The 12088-nt window shown below is 34.5% G+C and overlaps 1 protein-coding gene across 8 annotated transcripts; it reads right to left on the reverse strand.

Moving 5' to 3' along the window:
• Positions 1-695: 695 nt before the first annotated feature.
• Positions 696-11156, reverse strand: LOC111894619 (phospholipase A1 PLIP1, chloroplastic). 8 transcript variants are annotated; one of them, XM_023890708.3, is made up of 6 exons: positions 10912-11156; positions 10433-10503; positions 2730-3327; positions 2211-2663; positions 1939-1998; positions 696-1869 (listed from the first exon to the last, which is right to left on the reverse strand). In XM_023890708.3, the coding sequence occupies exons 3-6, from the start codon at positions 3168-3170 to the stop codon at positions 934-936; spliced, it is 1890 nt and encodes a 629-aa protein (XP_023746476.1). In that variant the 5' UTR covers positions 3171-3327; positions 10433-10503; positions 10912-11156; the 3' UTR covers positions 696-933. The 8 variants fall into 8 exon arrangements, with proteins under 8 accessions (XP_023746476.1, XP_023746472.1, XP_023746477.1 ...); XM_023890704.3 differs by having other exon boundaries at positions 2730-3367; XM_023890709.3 differs by having other exon boundaries at positions 10695-11156.
• Between the last annotated feature and the right edge of the window lie 932 nt (positions 11157-12088).

Raw genomic sequence — 12088 nt, forward strand, 5'->3', positions numbered from 1 at the left:
TAGCTATAATATTAATGGGCAGATTTTTCAAGTACAATGCTGTGTTGTAATAAGAAGAAATGAAAGTAAAGTGCTATATGTAATAAGAGGGACTCAAAAGAGCTTCTTAGACAGAGAGGTATGCGGAATAAACATGATAACTTGGTGAATGATTATTAGGATTATGTTTTTATCTTTCAATGCTCCAAATAACATTATGTTTTATCGTCTATACCGTTTTATTCAACATGGTACTTTTTTTTTAAAAAAAATTACAAAAAAGAGCATTTGCATTTTGACTTGTACTAAAAAAGGAGCCATATAAAATATGTAATTTACTTACCTGCATTTTCAAGGCTGGCTGTTGGGATGGTTTTTACCCGTTTCCGGTAATAGCTCAATTACTTGAACAAACCTTTTTCTTCTTTGCAAAACCGTAATATTAATAATAATAATAAAAAATCTGTAAACTGATTTTGTTTTGATGTTTATTTACACTAAATATTGTTTTCTCAAAATAAAAAACGTTGTGGAACAAGATCTATCTAACACCCATAAAGCAAGAAAGTTTTAGAGCACACAGCAAAAATGACTGGTAAAACACTAGTTGTATTGAGTCTCATTTACAGAGACACTACTATCAATCGTCCTGTCTCCATAGCACAGCACAACTGCTAATGCATATAAAATATGATGATATGTATGGCTAGCAATACTCAATAGGAAATTGAAAACAGCTAATATTATACTGGGGATTTCATTATTAACATTTATTGGTAATACTGATACATACAATGGGAATTGGGGGGCTAAGATAAGAAAGATGGAACACAATATACAATAATGTAATTAGTTGAACAAATTTGAAGGCAAACCTTTTTATGAACATTGTCACATCACCCCCCCCAATCAAGTTAGTGTAGTTTTCCCTAGCTTACCTAACAGCAACACTACTCAAGCCACCTCTGTACTAATAAGCCTCTTTTGATCTGAAACCGAAACTTTGAGCTTTGTTTCTTGACTCCAATAGTGTGGAGATTGTGAAGTCAACAATGGCCACATAACGTTCCTCTGTCGTGATGTTGGTTTCTTCTTGAAGGTCTTTGTGTGTTGTCTTATGATTCCATTAACCGCCTTTAGGTAGTTACTTGAGTCATGGTCTCTAAGGATTGTGCCATCGGACCCATAAGCTGTTGGATGTTGTAACGTTTCTATTGGGTGTGGGGAGTTTAGGAAGGCCCGAATAGCATTAGCCGCCTTGGTCTTGGTGGAACCAGAATTAGAATTATTAGACATAGCGTACAAAGCGGTCCCAGGAGGGAGTAAAGGATGATGTGGCGACGAGTTTTCATCCGGTTGGAGTATAAACATTTTCCCAAGCGGCGTATATAACAAGCTCTGCATGATGTATGCAAAGAGATAGAGATATTGGTATAGGACAGGAGGAGAGGAAGTAAGGAAGGAGTTACTTACATTTCTATTTAGGCAGGGATGAGAGCGGAAGGTGGGGCATAGACGTTTGAGTAATTGGGCAACATGGTTTGGGTAGTTGCATGAAAAAGCCCTGGGGACGATGTCTCTATGCATCATGACACAGTGAATGTGGTTTTCGTGTAGCCCCAGGCGGTCGAGAATCTTTTGACCGTTACAGAAGACAAAGGGGGAACCAAAGGTGACGACGGGCCGTAGAGCCGAGGCCTTGACAACTTCCCTGGTGAGCAGCATCAGGTTCACCAGTAACGACAGGCTCCCCCCAAGAGAATGCCCCGTGAATTGAAGCTTTGCTCTTTCACCGTATCTCTCCACATGCTCTACAATATGTGGCATCAATTGCTCATATATTCCCTTTGCAGCCTCGTATATTCCCCTATGAACTAGCACCTCTGTTCCCTGTAACATTTTTCTACTTCATTATTATATATATGCTTTTTCTCATTCTCAACCACCTGATTTGCTTACCTCAAACTTAGTCGGTTCAAAGAAGAGATTTGCTTGCCATGATGCCACTGAATCTGAACCCTGCAATTGCCAGTAATTCCCAAATCAGATTAATAATCTTTGATTCAAGTAATAACTTATCCAAAGATTTGATTCACACTTAAACCAATAATAATAACAAATACTTGAAAGCCATCGACTCCTTTTATAGTTAGGGAGCCCACTCTATCTATTAAAGACATATAAATTCTTCTTTCGATATTAGCCTGCAATTTAAAAAAAAAAGTACCTACCTGGATGACAAAGCAGCGAGTGTATATACTGGAGTCGTCACAAATAAACCATTCACAAGGAGAGGAGTGAATGGACTGAAGATCCTTTGCAGCCTCCTGTTTTTCTTTCTCAGGTGCTGCAACAACTGCTGTCATAGTGGAAGCTGCCATATACGCAGCCATCTCTGAATTGTAGACTCTTGGATTTGGACAGTAATCCGCAACATCATCTTCCTTGTGTTTTGGTTCAGACACGAGGTTTATAAGCCCACCTGCATGGGATCTTACATATGTTGCTGCCGAGGCTGCTATCTCATAAGCTGAAGTACGGTTTATTCGCTTCATTTCCTTTTCACTCACACTCACACTCACAGGTAAGCAAACCGAGTCAGCTGCCATGGCTTCAGCTAAACCTTTCTTCTCCAGCGAAGACGTTACAAATGTCAAATCATAGTATCGTCTCAAGTCGTCCTCCTACAATCATGTCACAATTTTTTATATTTTTACCCAATATTGGAAAGACTATATAGATATGTATACCTCGATTTCTGGGATAACATAGGCCATGTTACAGAGAAAAGCCAGTTGTGAGAAATCTTTGGTATCAGACCAAGAAACTTTATCCAACAGCTGGGAAAATGTTTCCTGATTGATGCTTTCAATACCTTCATCATCGCTATAATCCACTTCACATCCATCATCTTCATCATCACACTCTTTTTCTTCATTGTCGCCATTGATTTCATTACTCTGTTGTTTCTGAACCCATCGGCTTCGAATCTCCATTAACCTCTCTACCCAGTTAGCTCTTTTCTTCTCCATTTCTATATCGCTGCTCACATCTGTCAATTCATGACAATGTGTCTCTTCTGAATCGGTCTCAAACAGCAGTGCCTTGAGGGAATTGGGGATGATAGAACGCGATAGATTGAAGTCGAAAATTCCCATGGAAGGGCTGTTTTTCAACTTAGGCTGATTCATGGAGGCCTTAGCTGAATAGCATAGATTGTTGTCGGAGTATGCTCTTTGAATTCTCGCATGTTGTCTTAAATTTTGACCCGAGATTGAGCGGTTAAGGATGTGTGGTCTCTTTCCTGTTATCGGGCTTTCCGGTTGGCTTGAAACCGATATACTACTACTGCATGCCATCATCAACAACAATTGATTCTTCAGATACCCTGAAACATAACATAACATAACATACACTCTCTTTGATTAACACATGTTTATGTTCTCATGTTATTCTCTGCACCCAAAACAATCAAGGCATAAAAGATTATATACAGAAAACCGGAACCTCGGAAACACCGACAACATAGATCAGTTCCCTTTTTTTATTTCACCAAAGCAAGCAAGCAACACTTATTCTGAGGATGATTCGGCTTCTTATAAGATACTAAATTAAGTTAGTAATAATAATAATATAAACAGACATATCGGGGTGGTTTTGTTTTTGTCTGACCCTTGAAACTATCACACACTTCCAAACTTTGACCGGGTGACGTTTATAAATTGGGTGATGGGTTAAAAAAGGAGACGTGGATTACTTGTAATAGGCAAAACCCGAAACCCGTTCTATCCATCCGATCCGTTCCGAATTCGGGTAGAACAGGTAATGGGTATGAACATTCGGGTAATAGGTTAACCCGATAATAATATAGGTCGGGTTTTAGGTATGAATATTTATTTTTGGGTATACCCGAATACCCAAATTCGTTTTTTAAATAATACCAAATATACAATGCAATCGCGTACGCACACTTCAAATAAAACAAAACTGTTCGTTTCCTTCTTATGAACGACGGCTCAACAGTCAACGCAAACTTGCAAAGGGAATACGACACTGAAGCTAAAGTCCTGAACCGTCATCACAATTCTCAGTTTCTCTCTATCGCACGTAATGTAATTAAAAAAGTACATAATAATTTGTATTGTTACTATAGATGTACTTGTTAATTATATGGAGTAATTTCCCACCCAATTTTTTATTAAACCAACCAACATATAAAAAAAAATATCAATAAGTGTTATTTAAGAAATTTTCGGATATACCCGATAATTACCCGACCCGACCTCAAACCCGAATACCCGAAACCCGAAAACCCGAATTACAATATAGGTCGGGTATCGGGTATTATTTTCTTAAGGAAATACCCGTTCTACCCGAAACCTGAAAATTTTACCCGTACGACACCAGTAACAAAGCAAGAGCAACTACCAATCAAAGAGAATGCTCTAATTTATTTGTCTGGTAGCTGTCTTGTCCTATACTAGTAGTAGTATAGCATGTATGGAGTTGATATCAATGTGACGAAACTTTAGTATTAGCGTTCTCTTTGCTTGAAGCATCCGTCCGTTAATTTGTTCCAATATAACAGGACAAGTGAAAACAAATCACATCATCATCATCATCATATTTATATAAAAACTAAATCCAATCATCACTGCTACCTGAGTCGAATACTATACATTTTCTCACACTTCAGGAGGTCATCCGTACAAATATTCTAAGGAATTTACAACAACTACAAAAAGGAAAAATTCTGTATTCTGCCATGGCGATACAATCAGATACCTAATCTTGTCCCTCCGTAAAAAGACTATGCATGGGTTCATCAAACTAGTTGTTTACTTTTTTTTTTACTCAAAAAATGATTATTAAGAAAGAGAATATGTATTATTATATATGTTTTTTTTCTGTAAATATAAAATGGGACTTCCAGGTGTAAAAGTGTTGCACAAATAAAAGTTAGAATAAAAAGCTGTATAATGTTAGAATAAGAAGTCAAAGTATAACGATACCTTTATTTTGTTACTTTGTTTCCACCAAGGTTATACTGTTTCGTGTTTGGAGTTGTAATAATCTAATCTACAAACAATTTAGTCTTCTTACATTTGGACCTTCTTTTCTCCAAAGATAAGATAAAGATTTGTATATGTTTAGGTGTAGAGTTGTTCAAACTTGTTCTTAACAGTTAACACTTCCAAGTTCCAAGTATTTTTCTAGATACCTTTGTTTTGGGATTTTGTTATCAGTACACCCATACGAAATATAGTCCATTTTCAAAATATATAGAATTTTTAATATATATTAGGGAAAAGTTCCAATAAAAATAACCACAAAAAGATGAGAACCGGTCACTCACATTTTAATGCTGACATAATTTTTATTTTGTAGTTTTCTTTTTAACACTTGCTGATTATAAAAAGAACATATTAAAATTAATAATTTCTCATTCTTTAAAATTGGATATCAATATTGTCATATTTTTTAAAGCAAAAGTAAAATTATGTTATATCATTTACAGTTTAATAAAAATGGTGATCATTAAACTCTGTGAATGTTGTTAAATAATTTTTATATTATAAAAAATACCGATATTGATATTTAACTGTAGAGTAGAAAAAGTTATTATTTTGATATGTTTCGTTATTTTCTAACAATATTCAAGTGTAAAAAAATTAAAATTATTATATTTTACATGATTGGTTCTCATCGTTCCTAATTTTTTTGTGGTTCCAATTTGAATTGTTCCTTTCAATATTAACATATTTTAAACATTTACATGCAATACGATATATAAATTAAAAATATAGCTATTTAATCAATGTAGGAGGGGAAGATTATCTTAATATTAATAATTGATACATGACTTATGCTAAACATTTATCCATAAAACGTGTTTTTTTTTTTTTTTTTTTTAAATGTTAAAGAATATGCACTATTTTTGTACCATAACAACTATCATTAAGTTTGAGATGTATAATTAGTTTATCAGTTCACTCATTATTTTGTTTTTGCAAGCAATTTAGTTTCATATATTAGATAATCCGATGTCATTTCTTCCTAGGTTTTTATCCAATCAAATTATATAATTATCGATCCTACTAGAGGCCTATAATGAGTCCATATTTTCCGAGTAAATTATAGTTTTGGTCACTATGGTATACATCTTTACGTAGGTTTGTCATATTTTTGGAAATTTAACACCATTAATCCTTATGTCTAGTAAATCCTCCTATTTTAGTCTCTCTTCTGATTATCATCTATACCATTCCTTTAAGTATTTATGAAATGATTAAAATACCACTAGTTTTGTCTTTTCTAATTTTTGACATTACTATCATCTCTGGGACTATTTCTATAAAAGATTGAAAAGATGTCTAAAAGCTTTCTACAAACCATCAACTATGCTATTCACCTACGCCCCATTTAGCAAAAATAAGCTAGTTTATAAGCTTATTTGTTGTAATTTACTGTTCCATAAAACTATAAAAGTAGTTTATTTTAACTTATGAACTAGCTTATAAGCTAGCTTTTAATAAACTACTTTGAGATAGATTTTGATAAGTTTATGAAGTTTTTAAAAAATATTCCAAATGTGTCCTTAATTATATCTAGTCTTTTTTTTCTTTTAGTTATATATCTAAAAGTCCATTTATATCATTTTACATTCTAGTCTAGCTTATAAACTATTTTTATTAAACATTATTAATTCATATGCTAGTTTATCAGCTAAAAATTAGCTCATTAGCTAGTCTGTCAACATGACCTTAGTACTCTCTCTGTCTCTTCCATTTATGAAAGTCCAACACCACCTACTCCGCCTCCTTTCACCTCTGGCATGGCATTGGAACCACCTTAACCACCCCTTCACGATGGACCTCCTCTCACACACCTCCACCTCCGACCACCGACTCTCCCTCTCTCATATGCAAACGACTCTCTCTTATGTATCTTTTGCCTATAATCCGACATCCATCTCTTTCTCTCCCCCTCTCTCTCTCTCTCTCTCTCTATATATATATATATATATATATATATATATATATATATATAGGTTCAAATGTGGATTGACATCTATTGTACGGACGTGTGGGCAATGTTATTCTGTAAGAATGACAAAGAAAATATGTTGTTTGATTATATTAATACGTTCAATCTTACATAACTATTGTCATTATCACACATTATTACTAATTAAATCATCTATAAGGTTATTATATACTTATTATTATTATTCTCATTTTGTCGAAATATTGTCAGAATGTTTATTGAGTCGTATTCTGTCAGAATGAAAATGAGTGAAAAACGATGTGTGAGAACAAAAATGAATAAGAATTAATGAGAATGCATGAAAATGATGATATTTTTGTAAGGTTGAACGTATTCGCATTACTAAACAACTTATTCTCTCAGTAATTCTCATCGAATAGCACTGTCCACAGTCCATACAATAATTGTCCATCCACATTATAACCTAACCCTATATATATATATATATATATATATATATATATATATATATATATATATATATATATATATATATATCCCCTTTACAACATCGGCCTCTGGGCGAAGATTAGTGCAACTCCAATTTTTATTTTTGGGTTCAACTCCGGACGCTGGAAACTTACAAATATGGTGTGGCCTTAGGATAACCATGAGGCTATGGTGGTCTCGAATTGAATCTTGTTTTGGTCTATCTACAATGTTGTTATGGAATTCAACTTCAAATTGAACAAGTGTTAGGTTCGTCAAAGTGGAAACATAGTGTAAGGTGTTCGGTAGTGGCCCTTGGTTCTGTAGGATACATTGGGCAGTAAGGAGAGAGGGAAAGAGACGTGCGATAGTTATGGTGCAGGTTGTTGAAGGCGGTGAGAGGAAAGAGAATAATAGGTAGGGAAAGTTGGTGATGATGAAGGTCAAAAGAGGGGGAGTGGCCTTTATCTCCAAGACTAAAGACCCACTCACTTTTAATGATTATAGGTCGATTAGCCTCATCAGCTGCCTCTATAAATTATTTACTAAATCCCTTGAAAATCGCATAAAAAAGTCAAAAGTTAGGTGGTTGACTAAATTCAAACAGGTTTTATAAAAGTGCGCAAGATCCTTGATGGTCCGTTGATCATAACAAAATTTGTTCTTGCGCAAAAAAGACAAGAAAAAAGTATACCTTCTCAAGGTGGACTTCGACAAAGCATTTGAATCTATTAATTGGAACTACCTTGATTTTATTATGTCTCAAATGGGGTTCGAGAACCGATGATGATTTTGGGTTAGGGGTGCCTTGCTTCTTTGAGAGCATCTATCCTCATCAATGGCTCACCAACTAGGGAATTCCCTATTCCAAAGGTGATTGCCAAGGGGACCCTCTATGTCCTTTTCATTATTGCTATGGAGGGATAAAACATGGCTATGAGATCGGCTTCTCAACTTTCCCTTTTTCATGGCATTCAAATCCCAAACAACGGGCCTTCTATTTCACACCTTTTTTATGCCAATGATGCACTTTTTCAGGTGATTGGACTAGTTCTAGCTTTATCATTTTGGCTTAGATTCTTAGATGCTTCCATGTCTCTTTCAACCTTAAAGGTGAACTTTCATAAGTCCAGGGTGTTTAGAATCGGAGTGTCAAACAACGAGATTGTCAACTGTGCTCATATTCTTAGTTGTGAGGCAACTTCCTTTCCATTTGTTTATCTAGGTGTTCTGGTTAGCGCCAACATGTCTTTAAAACGCAACTGGAAACTTATAATTGAGTGTGTCCATCACAAGTTATCCAAGGGGACCCTCTCTCCCATTTCCTTTTCATTCTTGCTATGAAGAGGTTAAGCATGACTATGAGATCGGCTTCTCAACTTTCCCTTTTCATGGCGTTCAAATCCCAAACAACGAGCCTTCTATTTCACACTTTTTTTTGCCGATGACACACTTTTTTAGGTGATTGGACTAGTTCTAGATTTATCAAGTTGGCCCGGATTCTCAGATGCTTCCATGTCTCTTTCGCCCTTAAGGTGAACTTTCATAAGTCCATGGTGTTTGGAATCGGAGTGTCAGATAACAAGATTGTCAGTTGTGCTCATATTCTTGGTTATGAGGCAACTTCCTTTCCTTTTGTTTATTTAGGTGTTCTGGTTGGCTCCAACATGTCTTTAAAACGCAACTGGAAGTCTAAAACTCTTTCATTTGGGGGTAGACTAAATTTGGTCAAGTCTGTGTTGTAAAGAAGAGAAAAAATCTTAATTTCTGTTATTTATGGTGTCTTGTGGTGCATGTGGAATACAAGAAACCACAAAGTATTCAACAAGATTTACTCCTCTGCAACTAAAATTGTGGATTGCATCATCATTATAGTGTTTAATTGGGTCAATTTTAAGGATGGTTTTGGTGTTTGTAAACGGATCAATTGGGTTTGTTGCCTTTTAACATTTTATAAGTTTTTGTGGTGTTCCCTTTTTGTCGACTTTCCTTCTCTTAGGCAGGTCTTTATCTTTCTATAAATTTCGATGTTTAAAAGAAAAGCTCTAAAAATATTATGGGTATATATTATAAAATTTTGCTCACTGTTTTCCTAATTTAATTTTAATTATGTCTCTCTTTCTCTTTGGAAGCTTTTAATAAAGTGAGACATAATAATTGTCAACAAGTATAGAAACAAGAATAAATGCTAAAAAGCATGGGCGGTATCTGTATATGTATTTGATGCATTTGGGTCCATATATAATTAGGCCCCGTAACAGTGTTTCTTCCATATAAAACTGACAACTCACGAGACATATGACTTATGAGAATCTGGTCCCACTTAAGTCTTCACTGATAAAATACCAAAATATAACATAGTACTATAAAGTACTATTACATAATGAATACTACTAGTATATAACTAGAACTATATGAGGAAAAAATATACTAGTGACAACCGGACAATAATTGCTGTCTAGAATCCAGATGAATTGCTCTGTCAACTAAATAATCAAGTAGGACTATTATTTTCTTGCTAGTTACATGTTAAAACTACTACAGTATTAAGAAAATTGCAAATTCTTTTGAAAACAATAATATTTAATGTAGAATCGACTAAATAAACAAATATTATTTTCATAAAAAGTAAGTAGTAACTTGTATAATTAATTAATTAATTATTAAATAAACGTTTTACACATTGATCACGAACATCTTAAGAATTACGTGCATAACTAATAGCACAAATTAAAACAAGTGAATTTTGAATCAAATTAGCATCATTAAAGTGGGGACATGCATACACACAACACAACAGCTAGCTGCTAGCCCATCAATATCATATTGAATAGTTCAATCAATATAGATTAGCAGCAAGCGCATGACACAACGGAAACAAATTAAGTTTGTTAACCGCTCAAGTTATACACAAATTCCATCGATTTGCAGGATTTTTCTCAAACAGTAATTTCATAAACAAAATCCCAATACATACCTTATACCTTGAAGACCAATCTGCGATCAAACTCAAGTTGTTTCCGTAACGTATTGAATCGGACTTCAAATCTGTAACAATTACACCAACAATTAATTGATTAAACCAACTATCAATTTTCACCCAACCTCCTATATTTAACTCAGCATTCCGATCATTTGGATCCATCGGTCGATACATGAAATATATATCTCCATGAATTGCTTGTTTCTGTCATTATTTATTTTGTGTTGTTGAGAGAGAGAGAGAGAGAAAGACGTACATGTCCTTCTGCGATACATAGCTCCAATCGACGGAGAACTTTCGCAGTAGGAATACGAAATATGAACATAAAATATCACGACGAATTTCATAAAAAAAAATTATTAACCAAACGAACGCTCCAAAATTTTATCAGCACTCAATTCAGTTGGGTATATATCTCGATTAAAAGCGTCTTTTTTTTATGTATGATCGGTGAGAGACAGAGAAAAACTTACATGTCCACTGCTGCGAAAGCTCCAATCAATGGAGAACTCCCGCAGCAGGCTTGCGATCGAATGTATATATTTATGATGAGTTGATCCAAGCTTTTCTTCTAGAATTGATCAATCTATCGGTTGTCTCACAAGTTTCTCAAACAATTTTCGATAATTCAAATACGCATATGTATAGAAAAATACCCACAAACACAATATTTTCTTCTTCTCTCTCAAGAAGGAAGGAGAGATTAAATTTTGGGTCACACTCTTTCTGTGGTTAGTGAGATCTGGTAAGACTTTTTATATGGCCACCTAAGAGAGAGAGAGAGAGAGAATCTCCTCACGTGGTTTTTCGAGCTTGCCACGTACCCTGACCAATTTTATTAATATTATTTTGACCTTTTTGCCCTTTTGCATTTTTAATCATGAATTAAGAAATGTCAAAATTAGAATTACCAATGGAGTAAGTTTTGACTCTAATTCGTTTCAAATCCTTAAAAATTTTACGGGTTTAAATTTTAATTTTTGATTCGTTTATTCGTTTAAGGCCCATATCCATTTACCCTTTTATTAAATAGGTTGAGTATGAATCATTGTCAATTCGTTCAATTTACAACCCACACATATATATATATATATATATATATATATATATATATATATATATATATATATATATATATATATATATATATATATATATATATATATATAGGCATACTTAGTCATAAGAGTCATGCATGATCTTAATACTTTATGTTAATTTTATCTCAAATAATGAACCAAAGGTGCCTAATTAGCTTAAATATTTCATTTTCAGTAACAAATACATGCTCGGATGGAAAAGGAAGCGGAACTAGCGATTGGAGGCTTGGATCTTGGATTTTGAAGAAAGAAGGATGTTGTTGGACAGCTTGACCCCTCGTTAGTGTTTTGGCCATATCTCATGAACCGTAACTCCGATTGACGAGATTCAAAATGTTCTGAAAACTAGACACAATTTCGGACAGCTTTCTTGTTTTGAGAAAATGCTGATTCCAAACGAACTCGGCGAGTAGGCCATCAACTCGGCGAGTTGGTCAGAAGTTTCACGATTCTTGACTTTGCCTTGTCGTACACGGGATTTTAAGTGATGGATTCGGCGAGTAGGTCACTGGACTCACCGAGTAGCCCCTGTTTTCGGAATATATATATA

Source organism: Lactuca sativa, chromosome 7 (assembly GCF_002870075.4).
Source record: "Lactuca sativa cultivar Salinas chromosome 7, Lsat_Salinas_v11, whole genome shotgun sequence".
Classification (NCBI taxonomy): Eukaryota; Viridiplantae; Streptophyta; class Magnoliopsida; order Asterales; family Asteraceae; genus Lactuca; species Lactuca sativa.

What these genes read in the sequence shown, in the direction of transcription:
- LOC111894619 (XM_023890702.3), bottom strand. Translation starts at nt 3,386, where the DNA reads ATGTTATGTTATGTTTCAGGGTATCTGAAGAATCAATTGTTGTTGATG. An exon ending in ATGTTATCCCAGAAATCGAG is followed by an intron (nt 2,664 to 2,729) that starts GTATACATATCT and finishes ACATGATTGTAG; the next exon opens with GAGGACGACTTGAGACGATA. An exon ending in TTGAACCGACTAAGTTTGAG is followed by an intron (nt 1,870 to 1,938) that starts GTAAGCAAATCA and finishes AAAATGTTACAG; the next exon opens with GGAACAGAGGTGCTAGTTCA.